Source organism: Silurus meridionalis, chromosome 24 (assembly GCF_014805685.1).
Source record: "Silurus meridionalis isolate SWU-2019-XX chromosome 24, ASM1480568v1, whole genome shotgun sequence".
NCBI lineage: Eukaryota > Metazoa > Chordata > Actinopteri > Siluriformes > Siluridae > Silurus > Silurus meridionalis.
Genome location: NC_060907.1, coordinates 15858161 through 15877905, shown reverse-complemented (window position 1 = coordinate 15877905; position 19745 = coordinate 15858161). Strand labels below are relative to the sequence as shown.

Genomic DNA, 19745 nt, shown 5'->3' with positions numbered 1-19745 from the left:
AACTGTTTTTACTGTGGGAGGAAACACGGAAGAAACCGAGGGACGCGTCCGGGAGCGCTGTGCGGTGTGTATGGTTTGGATTTAGCGGTTTTATATTCGTGGGCAACATTATAAAACCAGTCAAAAGTTTTTCTATTAATTATTAAACACTCATATCAGTTTCAGCATGGCTTCAAAATGTTAACATCCTCATAGGGCATTTTTAATTATTTATAATATGTTTAAAGTTGTATTGTATTTACATTACAGCTAGAAAATGTCCACGTTTGGGTTCCACTGCAGCCACAGAGAACCACACAGTGTTGTACTATAGATGTATTTTGCATTGTGAGTGAGTTATGGGTTTATGGACCAGACAGTGTAGTGCACAAACCTAAAAAAAATACATAAATAAATAAAGCACATCAACGCCATCATGGCTGACAGTACTATTTTAAGCATACTATTTATGTGCTAGTGATTATTCTAAGCTGTTTTCTTTTACTGCTCCATGGTCCAGTCCTGATCCTCACGTTCCCATTGTAAGTGCTTGTAGGTGGTGGACAGAGATCAGCATGGGCTTTCTGCAGTTACGCAGCTCCATCAAAAGCAACCTATAATGCACTCTATGTGCTAATAACTTATAACAAAGCGAGAACCTTTTTCAGCAGTTTGTGACACATTAGCTCTTTTGTGAGATCAGGCTTGACGGCACATCAATAAGCCTTGGGACTCTTTTGTCCATCCTAAGACCACTTTTGGCAACAGCCCAAAAGACCTGCTGTTTTGAAGATGCTCTGACCCAGCAGTCTAGCCATCACAATTCGGACCTTGTCAAAATCTTACACTTGCCTATTTTTCCTGCTTCCAAAACATCAGCGTTAAAGATCTGACTGTTCACTTGCTGTCATCTCCCACCACCTGACTGGTACCACTGTGACGAGGTAATCACTGTTCTCAAGTCCATGGTTTCAATGTTATGGCTGATCTGTGGTTATGGCTGAGCAGTGTGGCCAACTGCTTTCAAACATACCTACAATGTCAATACTAAGTATACGTAAAGAGGATTTCATAGCCTATTTTTAATATTTATTGAATGTTTATCTTTATTATTGGGATTTTAAATTAGTATAGGGAAAGAGGAAGAGGCAAAGAATAGAATAGAGTTTGTATGAATTTTTTTTCTCTTATAGAAAGAAATTTGCACACACAGCAGAAACTACTTATTAATTTTAGTCTATGCAAACCCTCATTATAGTCACTTAGTTAACACCAAGTAGTGAGGCAAAATAGCCAGCACCTGTCAGTTCAGTAAAGTCTATGTAAATGACTTACTTCATGGTAAATTCATTTTTAATTAATAATTTCCACTTGTATAGAATAAGTAATTAAATAAAAAGCACAAGATATTTTGGGATTGTTGAAAATATCTAAGTAAAGTCACCCCTGTCTGGGAAATTTATTACACAGAGCACACACTCACTTTTGTTGTTTTCTGTGTTTTCATTGTGTTTTCCTATTTTTTTTATTTTTTTATTTTTTTAGAGTACATCATCTTGTATTCAATACCGTGGTAAAAAGATGGAGGTTGTTTTATCCAGTACAGCAAGCAGTGTTACAGATACTGAGGAGGAAGGAAATGAGGAGCAGCACAGAGCGTTTCTGTGGTCAATTCAAGAAGCTGCAGTGAAGCATACAGTTCAGATTGGTGTTTCAGCTTGTGGTGCTACAGCAGTGGTGGATGTGCTCCAGGCTCTGGGGATAATGGTAGCAGCAGAAACAGCTGACCACAGTGTACAGACTAAGTTGAGGAGGAATAATTCCCTGTTGCCTGATTACCTTCACTCACGCAGTGAAGCTGGTACATTGCCTTGCACTACATGTTACACAGAGAGATACAGTTGTTACAGTGGTCTTTAAATATCATAGCTGGTAAAAAAAAAAAAAAAAATACAGTGCCAGTTTCACCAGTTGGTTAATTTTACTGAATTTCTTTGTTTATGTTTAGTATTAATCTAATGTTTGTTGAATATTTTGAGCAAGGATGTGTACAAATGATATGTATTGTGTTTATACTATTTATTGTTTAGGAGCCACACACAATCAGCTGATAGATGGAGCAAAGGAAGCTAGTGGTGGACGAGTGCTTGGCAGATTCTTTGGTTTCCACCCCCCGAGGCTGGTCAATTTGGTGTCTTGGTTGGCACACTGGATTCGGCATAGAGCTGTACCTGTAGCCACCATGAACATGCAGCGAGGAGTGGCAGAAGGTGAAGAAATCCCTGACGCCTGGCATCACCAACTGATATTCGGAGTGGCCCCCAAAGCTGTTTTCATGACCAATCCCTTGGATGTGGGTATGTGGAGTGATTCCAGAGTCAGTCAATAACAAGGCTGAGAAAACAGTCATGTTATATTTAGTTATATTTAGGTTTATATTTCTCTCGATTGGCCAATGATTTGCTCAATTATTTGTCATCCATATTTTATATAGGCCATACACTATATGAATGATTTTTTTTTTATTGACAATTGATCGTAAGATTCATATGTGCTTTTTGAACATCCTATTCCCCCCATTTGCTGTTATAATAACCTCCACTTTCTGGGAAGATGTTCCACTAGATTTTGGAGTGTGCTTGTGGAGATTTGTGTTCATAAAGCCCCAACCCATATAAAGCAGATCTATATAGTGCTGGCCTTGTGGGGGGCATAGGGGCACTGTCGTTCAATTTGTATATTCGATATTTGTATAGCGCTTTTAATAATGAACATTGTCTCAAAGCAGATTTATGCAGATCATGTGGTGTAAAGAATGAATAAGATGTTCTTTATAAGCAGAAATTTGTCCCTGATGTGTGAATTGTTGTGACTGTGGCAAGGAAAAACACAGTGATGGTGATCAGAAGCTGTAGTCCTGAGTCAGTGTAGCAGACGGTTGACATTAACTACAGTCCAAATCCATCCTCACAGCTCCTGTTCTTACTAATGCTGGAACAGGTTTGGGTTTCTAGTTTAGGTGAAGTGAAAACTTAACGCCACGACACCCAGAGACATTCGATAGAATTGTGTACCTCCAACTTAGTGGTAACAGTTTGGAGAGGAACCACATCTTCTTCTTCTTTCGGCTGCTCCCATTAGGGGTCGCCACAGCGGATCATCCGTCTCCATACCACCCTGTCCTCTACATCTGCCTCTTTCACACCAACTACCTGCATGTCTTCCCTCACCACATCCATGAACCTCCTCCTTGGCCTTCCTCTTTTCCTCCTACCAGGTGGCTCCATCTTCATCATTCTTCTACCAATATAATTCATGTCCCTTCTCTGCACATGTCCAAACCATCTCAATCTCGCCTCCCTCACCTTGTCACCAAAACATCCTACATGCGCTGTCCCTCTAATAAACTCATTTCTAATCTTGTCCATCCTCGTCAATCCCAACGAAAACCTTAACATCTTCAGTTCTGCTACCTCCAGCTCTGCCTCCTGCCTTTTACTCAATGCCACTGTCTCTAATCCATACAACATCGCAGGTCTCACCACAGTCCTATAAACTTTCCCTTTCATTCTTGCAGATACCCTACTATCACAAATCACTCCTGTCACTCTTCTCCACCCACTCCACCCTGCCTGCACTCTTTTCTTTACTTCTAACACACTCTCCATTACTTTGCACTGTTGACCCCAGGTACCTGAACTCCTCCACCTTCTTCACCTCTTTTCCTGCAACCGCATCACCCACTGCCCTCCCTCTCATTCACACACATGTACTCTGTCTTACTCCTACTGACTTTCATTCCCCTTCTCTCCAGCGCATATCTCCACCTCTCCAGGCTCTTCTCAACCTGCTCTCTACTCTCACCACAAATCACAATATCATCTGCAAACATCATAGTCCAGGGAGACTCCTGTCTGACCTCGTCCGTCAACCTGTCCATCACCACTGCAAACAGGAAAGGGCTCAGGGCCGATCCTTGATGCAGTCCAACCTTCACCCTGAACCAGTCTGTCGTACCTACTGCACACTTCACTGCCGTCACACTGTCCTCATACATGTCCTGCACCACCCTCACATACTTCTCTGACACACCTGACTTCCTCATACAATACCACAACTCCTCTCTTGGCACTCTGTCGACGCTTTCTAAATCCACAAATACACAATGCAATTCCTTCTGTCCTCCTCTATACTTCTCCATCAACATCCTCAAAGCAAATAAGGCATCTGTGGTGCTCTTCCTTGGCATGAAACCATACTGTTGCTCACAGATGGTCACCTCTTCTCTCAGCCTGGCTTCCACTACTCTTTCCCATAACTTCATGGTGTGACTGATCAACTTAATTCCCCTGTAGTTACTGCAGGTCTGCACATCTCCTTATGCTTAAAGATCGGTACCAGCACACCTTCTCCATTCCTCAGGCATCCTCTCCCCTTCCAGAATCCTGTTAAACAATCTGGTTAAAAACTCCACTGCCATCTCTCCTAAACATCTCCACGCTTCTACCGGTATGTCATCTGGTCCAACCGACTTTCCATTCTTCATCCTCTTAATCGCTGCTCTCACTTCCTCCTTACTAATCCTATCTACATCCTGCTTCACCAACTGCACATCATCCAACCTTCTCTCTCTGTGATTTTCCTCATTCATCAGCTGCTCATAATACTCCCTCCACACTCTCCTCACTAGTCAACACATTTCCCTCTCCATCCTTTATTGCTCTAACTTGCAGTACATCCTTCCGAGCTCGGTCCCTCTGCCTGGCCAATCGGTATAAATCCTTTTCTCCTTCCTTAGTGTCCAACCTCTTATACAGCTCCTCATATGCCTTTTCCTTGGCTTTCGCCACATCCCTTTTACCTGCTGCCGCATCTCCTTGTACTCCTGCCTACTTTTCTCATCACTCTGTCGATCCCACTTCTGTTTTGCCAACCTCTTTCCCCTAATGCTCTCCTGCACTTCCTCATTCCACCACCACGTCTCCTTGTCTTGCTTTCTATTTCCAGATGTCACACCAAGTACTTTTCTAGCTGCCTCCTCATCACTCCTGCAGTAGTTGCCCAATCATCCGCACCTCTTCACCACCACCAAGCCCCTGTCTGACCTCTTCCCTGAACCTCACACTACACTCTTCCTCCTTCAGTTTCCACCATCTTATTCTTCTTTCAATCCTTACTTTCCTCCTCTTCTTCTTCGCCTCCAAAACCATCCTACAGACCACCATCCGATGCTGTCTAGCTACACTGTCCCCGCCAACACCTTACAGTCTCCAATCTCCTTCAGGTTGCATCTCCTGCATAGCACATAGTCCACCTGTGTGCACCTTCCTCCACTCTTATACGCCACCCTATGATCCTCCTTCTTCTTAAAATACGTGTTCACCACTGCCATTTCCATCCTTTTAGCAAAATCTACCACCATCTGCCCTTCCACATTCCTCTCCTTAAAACCATACCTACCCATCACCTCCTCATCACCTCTGTTCCCTTCACCTACATGCCCATTAAAGTCTGCCCCAATCACCAATCGTTCTTTCCTAGGTACACCATCTACCACTTCATCTAATTCACTCCAGAATCTTTCCTTTTCCTCCATCTCACAGCCAACTTGTGGAGCATAGGCACTGATGACATTTATCATCATCCCTTCAACTTCCACCTTCACGATCATCACCCTATCAGAAACTCTCTTCACCTCCACTACACTCTTACTGTACTCTTCCTTCAGAATCACCCCTACACCATTTCTCTTCCCATCCACACCATGATAAAACAGTTTAAACCCACCTCCAATGTTCCTGGCCTTACTCCCTTTCCACTTGGTCTCCTGAACACACAGCATATCTACCTTTCTCCTCTCCATCATATCAGCTATCTCTCCCTTTACCCGTCATAGTACCAACATTTAAAGTACCAACCCGAAACTCTACTCTCCTACACTGCTCCTTTTCCTGCCGTCTCTGTAGACGTCTTCCTCCTCTCCTTCTCCTCCTTCGGCCAACAGTAGCCCAATTTCCACCAGTACCCTGTCGGCTAACGATACCTGTGGCGGTCGTTGTTAACCCGGGCCTCGACCGATCCGGTATGAAATTCTCCTTTGTGATCCGCATATTTGATTTGGCACATGTTTTACGCTGGATGCCCTACCTAACGCAACCCTCCCCATTTACCCGGGCTTGGGACCGGCACTAAGAGTGCACTGGCTTGTGCCCCCCTAATGGCTGGGTTGAGAGGAACCACATATGGCTGGAAAAGTCAGGTGTCTCAGTACTGTTTATATAGTGTATATAAAATGGAAAAAAAAAAAAAATTCTCCAAGACCAGGGTGCAAAATATTTACAATAAAATTACTACACAATATAATATAAATGAAAGTATATTACTGCACAACATAAATAATTTACACGTAATTACAAATAGAAACTCATGACAAACTAAGGAATGTACAGGAAGTGTATAGTAGACTATGAAAATTACATCTACGTTGCAAACCATTATTTATATATGATAATGTGACATTGATTCCACAGTCACCGAAGAGGAGTTACATGTGCGTCTGTGCAGTGATTCTTTGCTGCTGATACGTCGTGAAGATGTCTTGAAGAGGTTCACAACAGACACTCCTCTTTCACTGATCTCAGACCATCAGAATGATCCCAGATGGAAAACTCTTAATGTGGAAGGTACTATTAAACCTTTTCTTTCAGGCCTTATTTTAGATAAAACTATTTGCATAAACATTTGTACATTTTTATGTAAACAGTAAGAGAAACTACCTGCCTTAAATGAATGTTATTTTACTAAGCTAAATCATATGAAATGCCATATTTTGGTCATTTTGGAAGTGAAAACAAATTAAAACAACCGCCGCCACCAAATTTGTAAAACATAATATTTTTCCCCTGTAAATGTACAAAAATAAATGTCGATAATGTTGAAGAAATAAAATATTTTAGTAAACAATTTTGGAACTCACTGGCTAACTGATGAGCTAAAAATGAAGCTAGTTATTAAAAAAGAAAGGCTATCAAAAAGAAAAGATTTCAAAGCTCTTCCAGCTAACAATAATGCTTTTCATCATGCCAACTAAAATAGCAGTTAGAGGAATTAAGTTACAGTTAAAGAAGACATGACCTGGAAGCCAACATATGAGATGGCAGAATGCTGGACAGAAAAGCAAAGCAATTCCCCAGTATGTCAAAAACCAGCAAAAAGATTGCACTGTAGATTGGTGCACCACCAATGGTGTTTCAGATAAATGTTTTTCTGCATTGAAGAGTCAAAGGAGGGAAAATCTTTCTGTGAACAATACAGTAAGAATTCAGAAGGAACACCTTGCCAAGCGTTTAGCAGTAGGGGACATTTTGTATCCCAATCTTAATTGGTCCTAATAAATCAGTGAGTGCATAAACAGTATCTCCTGGTCCCATCATATCATTATATGAATTGTTCTGTCATGCTTAATTGCTGCTATATTCTTTAATACTGTTTATGTTTTTAGGTCAAGTTAGAAAGATGATTGATGAAGAAAACTGTGAGGAAAACCATTTAAAAATGACACACATAACAATCCCAGCAGCATACAGCTCAGGAATTACGCTTTTTGCTCTCAAGGATTCATCTGTTGGGCAGGAGCTCCTCAGTGCCCCTGAACTGCCTTTACTGTGATCTCTGGATATCTTCTGTTTTGTTTGGACTAATTGTTTTAGTACTGTGATTGTTTCATGCATCAGGAAAGACTGTAAATAGTTCTTTGTATTTCACTTTTAACAGTAATGACAATATATTTTACACTTTTTAATGATGAGCAGAGATAAAAGTTTACAAATGTATTCATGATTCTGTGTCTGAATGAAGGGCCACAAGGACAGGCTTTAAACAGGAATAAAAAAATAAAACTTCTTATTTTCTGGAACAGGGACAACAAAAACTCCTGCAACTAACAGAAATGTGCAAGCTGTGTTGAGCTTCACATGGGCTTCTCCTTTAATATTAAAGTAATATATCATGTCTGTCAAATCTATATATTTATGACATTATGTGGTTTGAAATTGATTGATTTTCAGTTGTTTACGCTGTGACCAGTTGAATAAGTCTAAAATAATGTCCAACTAAATAACTAAAATAATAATCGCCATTTCCCGTCCATTAGCTTTTCTTTGGCCAATTGTGAACTACACAAAGAAGGATGAGGGCCACACATGCTCCATTTGAGATATGTAAATCTTGACACTGCATTTCAGAAGTATTTTTACATTGTTACAAATAAAATATTGTATTATTGTATTCATTTTAAGAAACTTTTACTTCATTACATTTAAATGCATAATATATTACTTTTTACTCTACTAAATAAAAAACATGCTGTTCTTCAATACTTAAAGTAAATACATGAATTGCATTAAATGATGAGCTGTAACAAGGCCATCATTTGTAGTACATGTAAGTGTACTCATTGTGAGTCTGTAACTGTAGAAAACTGTCCTTAAAAAAACTTATGATACACAGGACAATGGAACATTTAATTGTGTAAACAATTAAAATATAATTGTACTTTTCATTATACGCATTTAAATGTAGTGAAGTAATAGTTCCAGATGCAATGCAATGCCTCTATCAGGGCTGGAAAGGCCACTATGTAATTCACTGACTTACATTTTAATATTTTTTTTTTTTATGAATATGTATTAAATTATTCCAATAATAAATTCTCTTCCTTTCGTAGAGTTCCTCTCTGGTGTACTGCTGCTAAGAGCAGCACCATTTAGGGTCACTTTTGTATCCAATAAAATCTCGTTTGGCACATGATGTGTTGCCTGAACAGTGCAGGCTCTTTTTAGATTCAAATCCTTGTTGCTTGTAGCTGTTGCTTTAACCAATCCGATTGAGATCTGGCCATGCAGAGGCCCTCTATCTGGCGTCCAATTACGTCTGCAATTTCAAATTCTTTGATTGGATGGTCAGAGAGCGCACTAGTCAGAGTTTTAACCACATCTGTAGCAAACTGCACACGCTTAAAAATATATTTCTGTGGATTTAATAGCTGTTTTATATTACACTATGGCTAACCATGGAGAATAAAAATTTGCAGAAAACTTTTGTCATATTCTGAGTTTAATATTGATGCCTCTGCTAGTGATGATGTATGCCAGTGTGTTTGCAGTGAAAGGAGACTTGTTGAATTGTGTTCATTGGGTTTCTTGCTTTAGTAATAGAATTCATTCCTGCTGTATGAGATTTTTGTCTGTGATGCAGTGCTCTGTTATACTCTGTTTCTCTATGATATTGATGGTTTCATTATAAAGATTGTTTTGAGATGTGGACGGATTCAGGCAGGACACCACTGATGGTCTAGGTGTGAAATGCATTGCCCACCACTGCAAAAATTTAAATACCCAAGTACGGTAATAAATTAAATAATACCTTATTACTGTTCATCATAGATTGAAAGTCGAAGTGTAAAGAAGAACTTTTACTGGAATAATATTTAAGCAATAAGTTGTACTTTTCACACTACATGAAAGGTGTGATTAGTATTACTGCCTGTGGCCATCAAACTATATAACTCCTCTCTCTGAGTGTTAAACAGCTCAGACGCCTTGAAACCTAGCAGTAGAATTCACTATTGTATTCTAACATGAAGTCTATGATGAAATTGCAGATGTGGTCAGAATAGCAACAGTTGCACAGTTGCCAATGTACACAGGACAATATCTTTAGGTACACTGACATGAAGATTTGTTAGCATGTCTCGAAAATTTTTTGATACCACTATAACTTTACATGTTTATTTTATTTTAAATTTCTCATATTTTACTTTAATCTGTACTTTCATTGTACTGTGAGCCACTGCAACCTAACAATTTCCCTATGTGATCAATAAAGGATTGATTATGGGTATGTAATATCAATGTGCAGTTAAACCTGTAGTTACTGTATTATGTTACTGTAGTACCTTAATAACAAATTTCTGAAGGGAGATTTTATTTGATTTTCTGTTATGTTCTATCATTAAAAAGCATGAGACATCCGGGGTCAGTATGATACTTACTGCTTAACTAATGAACTGAACCCAACTGACTATTTCATACAATGGATTATTTTTTGGTTCATGGTTCAAAATAAACAATAAACAAAAATTATTCAATATAATAGGGACCAAAAATCAACCAGGGTAAAGAAAGCAACCTGTTTTGTTAAAAAAAAAAAAAACTACATTACCCAGCAGGAGAAAAAGTTATACCGGATTTCGGGGAAAGAAAAACGCAATATCAGAAAGAATTGTCAAAAAATGATTGCGTCTGTTTACACTTAAAGGGAGTTATGCGTCGGTTAGCTAGTTCTTAACATTTCTCTTTATTTTTTGTAATTAACCAACAAATCCCGCCCCTGTTCTATGATTGGTCCATAACTCACGCTTTTTTTTTTTTTACCTGAGGGTTACCCGGATGTTTGAGATATCAGCCAATCCAGAGGCAGGAGGCGGATCCCGGCAGTAAATCGTGTCCTCCAGAAGGCGGGGTTTATCCGGGTGTGAAGAAACAACGTGGTTCGAGTCTGCGGTTCTGTCCCGCGTCTCCTGATCTCCTTCACACTTCTGTGTACTTTATCTTTCCTTCTAACCAGAAGGTGAGTCCTGCATTTAAATATCACTCCATGAAATATTTTCTCGTACAATTAAACGATTACCAGGTAACTTTTAGATGCACTTTAGAAACGCATTATTGCAAAAAAGTAGATGATTATTTAGATAGAAGAACTTCATGTACTGCAGGCTTGTTGTAAAGTGAGTTATTCATTGAGTTGCACACAGTTTCAGGTAGGTACAGCTGTTATTATTCTGTGTATACTATAAGAATGTATCTATAACCTCAATCCCATGATTGCAAAACTAATCAAAAGCACGTGGGTGTTTGGAGCCTTTTTTTTTGTTGCATTGATCCGAGGCACCCTGTGTGCACAATTTCACAACCCTGAAACCCCTGCAGGTTATCAGATCCCGTGCATGTCATGGGGCAAACAAGCGACTGTGCTTCTCGTTTGCAAGGTCTACATACCCGGAAGTCTTATTTAAGTGTCTTATTTAAAGAAAAAACCCTCTCTGGCTGTGTAATCCAGAAGATCTACAGCTACTATCCACAACTTTTGCTCCATCACAGGAAAAGCAGCAGCACAGAGCATATGTGATCTGGGTGGATGTGATTTTATTTTTTTATCTTATGTCTATAGTCCTGGTTGAACACACAGTATTCTGATTTACTGAGTAGACTGCAGGTTGACAAATTGCACCATTAGGTGTATATGCAAACAGTGGTTTCTTGCCATATATCTCCCCAGTTCAAGTTGATTTTGGAAAACCAGTTTCCCACAGCAAATAATCAACATTTCTGTAGCCCAGGACGATTCCTGTGTGCAGATTTACTCCTTTTCTGTAGCTTTTTTGACTGTAGTAGTTTCAGGAGCTGTGGCAGGTTTTCCTGAAGAAGGCTACTCCAAGATACAGTGGCTGCCTCGAGCATCATTGAGGAGCTTTCTGTAATTTTACAGATCACACATCTGGATAAACTGAAGCGCAAACATCTAATTGACAACATGATTACATTAGTTCAATCACTGGCCCTTGTCCAGCTATTCATTAATAGAGAAGCAATTTGTTTACTAGTGTGTGTGGTACAGTTAGTAACTTTAGGATTATTAAAATCCTGTACTAAAAAAAGCAAATGAATTGAGATGAAGATCTGGTCGATGTTCTGGATCTAATCAAAGTTTTTTACTTTATACTTTTTATTTTTATTGATTTTATCTTTTATTTATTATTTCTATTTATCTGTTTGACAGTCATAACAAGCATTTCACCACGTCGTACTCTGTATAAATGTTTGTGTGGCAAATAAATTTGATTTGATTTTTGATTAGGATAAATATTCAATTCAGTTTTATTTGTGTTGCACTTTTAACAATGGACATTCTCATAGCAGCTTTAAGATAAGATGTACCTTTATTTGTCCCACAGTGGGGAAATTTCTCTGTTACATCAGCAAAGAAAAAGAAATGTGCTAATATGAAACATAATACAGTATATAGTATATACACAACAAAATGTATAAGATGTACAGAGATTAAACAATTATAAAGAATGTATTTACATATATGAATGTAAGTTTAGTGCCTATTGATTTGTTGTTTATAATTGTAAGTTTATCCCTAATGAGCGACCCAGTGGTGACTGTGGCATGGAAAATCCCCCTGAGAATATTGACCTATCCAGAAAATATTCAGGATATATGGACCAACGCACAAAAATAAACACAATATCACAAAATGTTTTATACTACAGTATTTATTTATTTATTATTATTGCATGTGGTAATAATATTGTTATCTTGAATATTGTGATGCAAAATACTGAGATTTTGTGCTTGTTAGACTTGTATTGTGTCAACCTACAAGCTTACTTAATGAATATGCAATTAATAAACATTGGCCACCAGGCCACAGGTATATAGGCATGAAACAATTTATACTATAATTGTTTTATATTGTGATTTGAGTGTATCATCTTAAGCCTTGCTATTTGTCTAGTTATCTAATCCTTTTTATGTGAAACCAAATTACACCAAACAGCAACAAAAAACCCTCAAACATGTTAATTTATTATTGATTCATACTTGACAAACAGGCTAAATGTGCTGCTTTATAATGTTGTGATTCACTGAACCATTGTTTCGGACTAATTAATGGTGTTTTATGTTTGCATCTATTTATTGCTATGGCCTTTGTTATATGTAGATTTAGAGTCTTGAAAGTTCACTGGCTCCATTTTGTGGTTGCATCTCCTATGTCAATTTTCTGTCCAATTGATTTCATTGCATGTATGAGGCTAAAGGGCAAATCTAATTGGGTAGTCTGAATATTGTCACAGTATTCAGGCTTTCGAATGCTTGCTTGCTATAACTGGTATTTTTCATATTCTCGTTCACATGAAATTGTGTATATTCAGAACCTACCAATGAGACATATGTTTAAAGATATTATCCAATATGCTTTTATTCTTGCCAAGTTAGCAAAAATAAACAATTCTCCAGGTTCTGAAAGGAGGGTTTTGTTTTTGTGTATGACTCGGGATGTTTGTTTTGTTTTTTTTTGTTTTTTTTTGTTCCTGTGACCTTTGCTTTGCTCAGTGTGGATCTTAATCTACAAATGGATTTCTGTTGTTTTGTGACAATACCTGTTAAACACCTTAAAAATAATGGAAATATACTGAATGGACATTTGGTGCCACAGAGATGAGGATGGAATCTCTTGAGAGTCTGGTTGCTCTTAAGGTTTCTTCATGTCATTTCAGGAAGTTTTTTCTTTCCAGAGGTGTCACTGGCTCATTCATTAAGGACAACTTTATAGATTATTTTATGACTGCTTTATCTCTGTAAAGTTGCTTTAATGTCCATTGTTAAAAACACTATACAAATAAAATGGAATTGAATTGAAACTCTAAAGTCCCATGATTTAAATCCAAATTTGGAAATTGTCTGTATTTGTGCCCAATCAGTTACAAGAGCATCACTCGGGAAAGCATTTGACATTAGGCTACATTCAGTGGTATCCAGTCCGAGTTCAGTTTTTTCCCCAAAGAAGCAGTTCTTTCACCCTAAACCTGGCAAAACATGTCTTTATGGAATTTTGTGCACAGGAACACTGTTGTGCCAGATCGAGACTGTGTTAGACCTTTTAGTTCATGTAAAAAAGAAAAATGTAATGCTGCATCATACAAAGGCAGTTGTATATTTCCAACTTTGTGGCAATGATTTAGCGAAGGATATGGGTGTGATGGTCAGATATCCACATAGTTTTGGCCATATAGTATAGATGATAATGTCATGTCAAAAACCAACCAAGTCTCAGCTATTTAGCATGTGCCACTCTACAGAAGAGCTGTCGAAAAATTACTCCCTGTAACTGTAACGTTTTGGTGGAAATATTCCTTTAAAATATCAAGTTGCAGGTTGAAATATCAATTGCTTGGATATCTGTGATGGAACATAATGTCTGGAATTGACCTTGTACAAGATAAAATGCAGATTACAGAAATAAATCATTAGTTCAATGTCTCATTTGAATTTATTGACCTTTTGCAGTGTTATATTATAGAGGCTGATTGTGTGCCTTACTCTGAACACTCGGTAGTAAAAGTGTTTGTGGGGAATCTGGGCATCTGTTGATCATTTCAAATTACTCTCTGCAGACGGTTTTCCATGGCTGAGCGTGTGCTTGTTATTGGGAGTGGTGGACGTGAGCATGCACTGGCATGGAAGCTGGCTCAGTCATCTCATATCCAGCAGGTCCTAGTTGCCCCTGGCAATGCGGGCACAAGCAACTGTGGAAAGATCTCCAACTCTGGTGAGTGTGTGCAAATATAACTGTACTTTAGGTGCTTTAATGTCCTCTTTTTTATAATTCATATTTTGCTTTACTTTACTCTCCAGCTGTGAGTGTGAGTAATCATGCCATCCTGGCACAATATTGCAAAGACCATAATGTGGGACTGGTGGTGGTTGGTCCAGAAGTTCCCTTAGCTGCAGGTAAGAGTCTTTCCTTGTGCCTGTGTTATGATTAATGACTGGGATAGATTTAATGGCATTAAAACTTTTTATGCCACAGGTATGGTCGATGATCTAACTGCAGCAGGTGTAATGTGTTTCGGGCCGACTGCAAAGGCAGCACAGCTGGAAGCTAGCAAAAGTTTCTCGAAAAGTTTCATGGATCGTCACAGCATCCCCACGGCCCGCTGGAGCTCCTTCACTGATCCCCAGAAGGCCTGCAGTTACATTCGAGAGTGGGTTCATATAGAGTCTCTCTCTCTGTCTCTCTCTCTCTCTCTCTCTCTCTCTCTGTCTGTTTCTGACTTTCTGTATGTGTTTGTGTGTGGGGGAAAAAGTAATAATTAGAAAGTGGTGACTTGCTTGTGGTGTTGAAACTTAGAGTTTATTTAAGACTTGTGAGCACACTGGATTTCCTGTCCTGTACTACCTCATGTTTTTAAGGTAAAAAAAAGAAATTATTTTGATGATTCTTTTATTTGCAAGAAATAGTTTAAAAAGTTGTTTGCACATTTATCTTGATATCCGTATATATCTGTTCATTTACTTATACACTGCCAATCAGATATTTTTAAACATTTAAAATCATCATCTACTCAATGCCACTGTCTCTAAACCATACAACATCGCAGGTCTCACCACAGTCCTATAAACTTTCCCTTTCATTCTTGCAGATACTCTTCTATCACAAATCACTCCTGCTATCACCCTTCTCCACCCACTCCACCCTGCCTGCGCTCTTTTCTTCACTTCGCTAACCCACTTTCCATTACTTTGCACTGTTGACCCCAGGTACCTGCACTCCTCCACCTTCTCCACCTCTTCTCCCTGCAACCGCACCACTCCATTGACTTTATTCAGTGAATTCACTGACTTCATTCACACACAGCATCTTACTCCTACTGACTTTCAATTCCCTTCTCTCCAGCGCGTACCTCCACCTCTCAAGGCTCTTCTCCACCTGCCATAACCCTAACCCCAATATCATTTGCAGTATGAAACCATACTGTTGCTCTCAGATGGTCACCTCTTCTCTCAGCCTGGCTTCCACTACTCTTTCTCATAACTTCATGGTGTGACTGATCAACTTTATTCCCCTGTAGTTACTGCAGGTCTGCACATCTCCCTTATTCTTAAAGATCGGTACCAGCACACTCCTTCTCCATTCCTCAGGCATCTTCTCACCTTCCAGAATCTAGTTAAACAATCTGTTTAAAAACTCCACTGCCATCTCTCCTAAACATCTCCATGCTTCTACTGGTATGTCATCTGGTCCAACTGACTTTCCACTCTTCATCCTCTTAATCGCTGCTCTCACTTTATCTGCGTCACCACCTACACATAATCCAACTTTCTCGCTCTCTTAATTTCATTATTCATTAGCTGCTCAAAATACTCCCTCCATGTTCTCAACACATTCTCTTCACTAGTCAACACATTAAATCTCCATCCTTTATTGATCTAACTTGCAGCACATTCTTCCCAGCTTGGTTCCTCTGCCTCAACAATCGTTAAAAATCCTTTTTCTTTTCTAGTGTCCAACTTCTCATACCGCCCCATATGCCTTTTACTTCGCTTGAACATTTGAAAAATCTATGTGAGGAAAATCTAAATGTGAATCAAATTTTTTTCCCCTTTTAAAGAGCGGATTTTCCAGCACTTGTGGTTAAAGCCAGTGGACTGGCTGCTGGGAAAGGAGTGATAGTAGCAAAGGATAAGGACGAGGCCTGTCAGGCAGTACTGGACATCATGAAGGTCAGTCAGTCCCAGCATTCTCTTGATTTTTGCTTTAATGCTGTCACTTATTTAAAGTGTTATTTAAAGCTGTTGTTGCTGGGCCCTTGAGCAAGGCTCTAAACTCACAACTGCTCAGGTGTATGAATGAGGTAATTGAAAGTCACTCTGGACATCCTTAAAAAATCCCCAAAATATTTTGTGTTAGCACAGTTGTTATCCAACACTGCCTTAATCCTCCAGGGTATGGAATTAACCAGAGCTGCACAATGTGTTGCTGGGATTCTGTTCCACTGTTTTTTAACGACATCAAGGAGCTGCTGGATGTTGGACACATGGCCCTTCTCCACCTTCCGCTTGAGGATGCCCCACTCAATAAGGTTTAGGTCTGGAAACATACTTGACCACTCAATCACCTTCACCTTCAGCTTCCTCTGCAAGGCAGTTGTCAACTTGGCGTTGTGTTCGGGGTTGTTATTATGTTGGAAAACTGCTGTTCGAAGGGCATCATGTTGTGTTTTCCTCAGTGAACCGCATCTCCCCAGTACCAGCAGTACTCATGCAGCCCCAGACCCTGATGTTATCACCACCATGCTTGACTGTAGGCAAGACACAATTTTCTTGGTTCTCCTGACCAGGGCGTCATGCTGGACATCATCTGAGCCGAACCAGTTAATCTTAGTCTCATCAGACAACAGGACATAGTTTCAGTAATTCATGCTCTTGGACAAGTTTTCTTTAACAAACTTGTGGGTTTTCTTGTGAGCCAGCTTCAAAAGAGGCGTCCTTCAGGGAAGATGGCCATGCAAACCAACTTGTTGCAGTGTGTGGTGTATAGTCTGAGCACTGAATAGCGGACCTTTCGCTTTTGCAACCTCTAAAGCAATGCTGGCAGCACTCGTGTCTGTTTGTTTTTTAAAGCAGCTTCTGCACCTGACGCATAGCACGAGGACTTGACTTGATCGTCTCTTGCGAAGCCTGTTCCGAGAGGAAAACGTTAAATCGTTCAAGTTTTATTCAAGTTTATTTCTATAGCGCTTTTCACAACAGACATTGTCTAAAAGCAGCTTTACAGAAATCAACAGTCAAGGTGAGTGGTGTGCGTTTATCCCTGATGAGCAGCCGTGGCGACTGTGGCAAGGAAAAACTCCCTTAGATGTAATGAGGAAGAAACCTTGAGAAGAACCAGAATCAAAAGGGGAACCCATGCTCATTTGGGTGACATCAAGAGTTTGATCATAAATCTTTTAACAATACAGAACATTGCAGAGTGAGAACTAACATGAGCACTGGAGTATAAGATTATAAGTAATGTTCTTTCTACAGTCTTATACAGTCTTTATGGTTATAAAACTAGGAGCTACTGAGCTCAACATTTGTGATCATCACATATCCAGCATCAGCTTCTTCATGCCAGAGCCTTTAAACACTCCAGGATGTCCAATGTCAAAACTCCACACATGTAGTGGGATCCAATTGGCACTGGTACATCTCTAGATGGCTTCATCAAAGGTCCATAATATTCATGAGGTTGGACGTGACTGGAGCTGGCCCACCCTCAGGATGCCTCGGGATGGGGAGACAAATAGAAGCAGTGGAGAGAAATTAGTGTAGCTGCTGTTCATGATATTAACACCACAAGTTGATAATGTGCATGTGATCAGATGTTCTGGAGAACAAGGTTATGATGTGAGACGTGTTATGTGTAGGCTTTGCTAAAAATATATGTTTTTAATCTGCACTTAAACTGGGAGAATGTGTCTAAGTCCCGAACACTGTCAGGAAGACTATTCCAGAGTTTAGGAGCTAAAATGATCTACTATTCCAGATTTTAGGAGCTGTGAAAATGATCTACCGCCTTTAGTGGACTTTGCTATTCTAGGAACTACTAGAAGCCCAGAGTTTTGAGATCCCAGGGAGCGTTACGGATTGTAGCATGTTAAAAGACTGGATAGATACATGGGAGCTAAACCATTTAGTGCTTTATAAGTAAGAAGTAGTACCGGCTAATTTATGAATTTTTCCTGGGTTTTTCCCGGTTTCACAAACTTCAAGCCAAAAAGCTGAGCGACATAACATTAGACCAATGAAATGTCCGAGCGGAAACGGAAAAACGCACTTCACCTGTGTTCTGAGCTGCACGGCATCGGGAGAAAAAACTTCCTCGAGAGAAATTGTTGCGAAAGAAAAGAGGAAGACAGTGAACAATGACTTTCTTGGTAGGCTACTATTTAGATACAAGCCGTTGTAACACGTTGTATCGGGGTCAAGGGGATAGCTCGCTAACTCCAGTTACAACAGAAATCATATAAGCACAGACAGGTTTCCAAAACTTGTGCTTTTTTATTTTTCTTGGCAACAGCGTTACTTGTTAGTCAAAGAAACTTAGAAATGAGCATCAGAAAATAATAAGGACATAATCCTCGGTCTTGCACACATGCAGTAATACCGAAAAAAAATGTGGCGGCAGGCTATTCCCAAAATGCCACTCTGCTCTTAAATAAGCCACAACGTATTTCACCCGTTACACCGTGTAACAAACACTGTCTTTCGTTAAAGCCTGTGTAAAGTTCATTAGTTTCAATGTAGACACCTGCGGCTTATTTATGTTCAAAATAAAAATCTTTGTTAAATTCAGTGGTTGCGGCTTATATATGGGTGCGCTTAATAGTCCGGAAATTACGGTAGTTTGAAGTCTATTCGAAACTTAACAGGAAGCCAGTGCAGGGCTATTAAGATTGGGGTTATGTGATCATATTTTCTTGACCTTGTAAGAACTCTTGCTGCCGCTTTTTGAACTAACTAAAGCTTGTTTATTAATGATGCATTACATCCACCTAGTGATGCATTACAATAGTCTATTCTGGAGGTCATGAACGCATGGACGAGCATCTCTGCATCAGATATAGATAACCTGTTTCTTAGCTTAGAAATATTTCTAAGGTGAAAGAAGGCTGTTTTTGTAACTTGGTTGATATGAATATTAAAAGACAAGTTGCTATCTAAAATAACTCCCAGGTCTTTTACCGTTGAACTAGTGGTTACAGAACATCCATCTAAATGCAGGTTGAGATGCTGGAGCTTCTGTATACTGTTTTTTGGGCCGATGAGCAAAATCTCCGTCTTATCAGAATTTAATAGTAGAAAGTTATGGGTCATCCAATCTATTAATTCTTTAACACACTCAGTTATCTGAGCTAATTGAGCTTTATCGCCTGGTTTTGATGAAATATATAGCTGGGTATCATCAACATAACAATGGAAGATAATTCCATGCCTTCTAATAATATTTCCTACGGGAAGCATTTATATTGTGAAAAGCAGGGGTCCTAGATCTGAACCTTGTGGCACGCCATAATTTACTAGCATTAGCCTGGATAGTTCTCCATTTAAGTCTACGAAACGGTAACGATCAGACAGGTAGGATTTAAGACA

General features: G+C 39.4%; 2 protein-coding genes across 2 annotated transcripts in view; both read left to right on the top strand.

The window, feature by feature from the left end:
• Positions 1 to 10: 10 nt before the first annotated feature.
• On the top strand, positions 11 to 8705 carry LOC124377915. Its single transcript, XM_046837289.1, has 5 exons — positions 11 to 64; positions 1525 to 1840; positions 2070 to 2336; positions 6510 to 6662; positions 7481 to 8705. Exons 2-5 carry the CDS (start codon positions 1561 to 1563, stop codon positions 7645 to 7647), a joined length of 867 nt encoding a protein of 288 aa, XP_046693245.1. The 5' UTR covers positions 11 to 64; positions 1525 to 1560; the 3' UTR covers positions 7648 to 8705.
• A 1745-nt stretch (positions 8706 to 10450) lies between these two features.
• The window catches only part of gart (phosphoribosylglycinamide formyltransferase), a 31405-nt gene continuing 22110 nt past the window's right edge, over positions 10451 to 19745 (top strand). Inside the window, exons 1-5 of the mRNA XM_046837288.1 lie at positions 10451 to 10608; positions 14222 to 14376; positions 14463 to 14558; positions 14638 to 14812; positions 16220 to 16331. Coding sequence (XP_046693244.1) covers positions 14232 to 14376; positions 14463 to 14558; positions 14638 to 14812; positions 16220 to 16331 — 528 coding nt within the window. The 5' untranslated portion in view covers positions 10451 to 10608; positions 14222 to 14231. The remainder of the gene's footprint in view (positions 10609 to 14221; positions 14377 to 14462; positions 14559 to 14637; positions 14813 to 16219; positions 16332 to 19745) is intronic.

Bases quoted from the DNA above. Each gene is read 5' to 3' on its own strand.
- LOC124377915 (XM_046837289.1), top strand. From the start codon at position 1,561: ATGGAGGTTGTTTTATCCAGTACAGCAAGCAGTGTTACAGATACTGAG. The intron at 1,841-2,069 runs GTACATTGCCTT...TTTATTGTTTAG, and splicing joins TCACTCACGCAGTGAAGCTG to GAGCCACACACAATCAGCTG. The intron at 6,663-7,480 runs GTACTATTAAAC...TTATGTTTTTAG, and splicing joins GAAAACTCTTAATGTGGAAG to GTCAAGTTAGAAAGATGATT.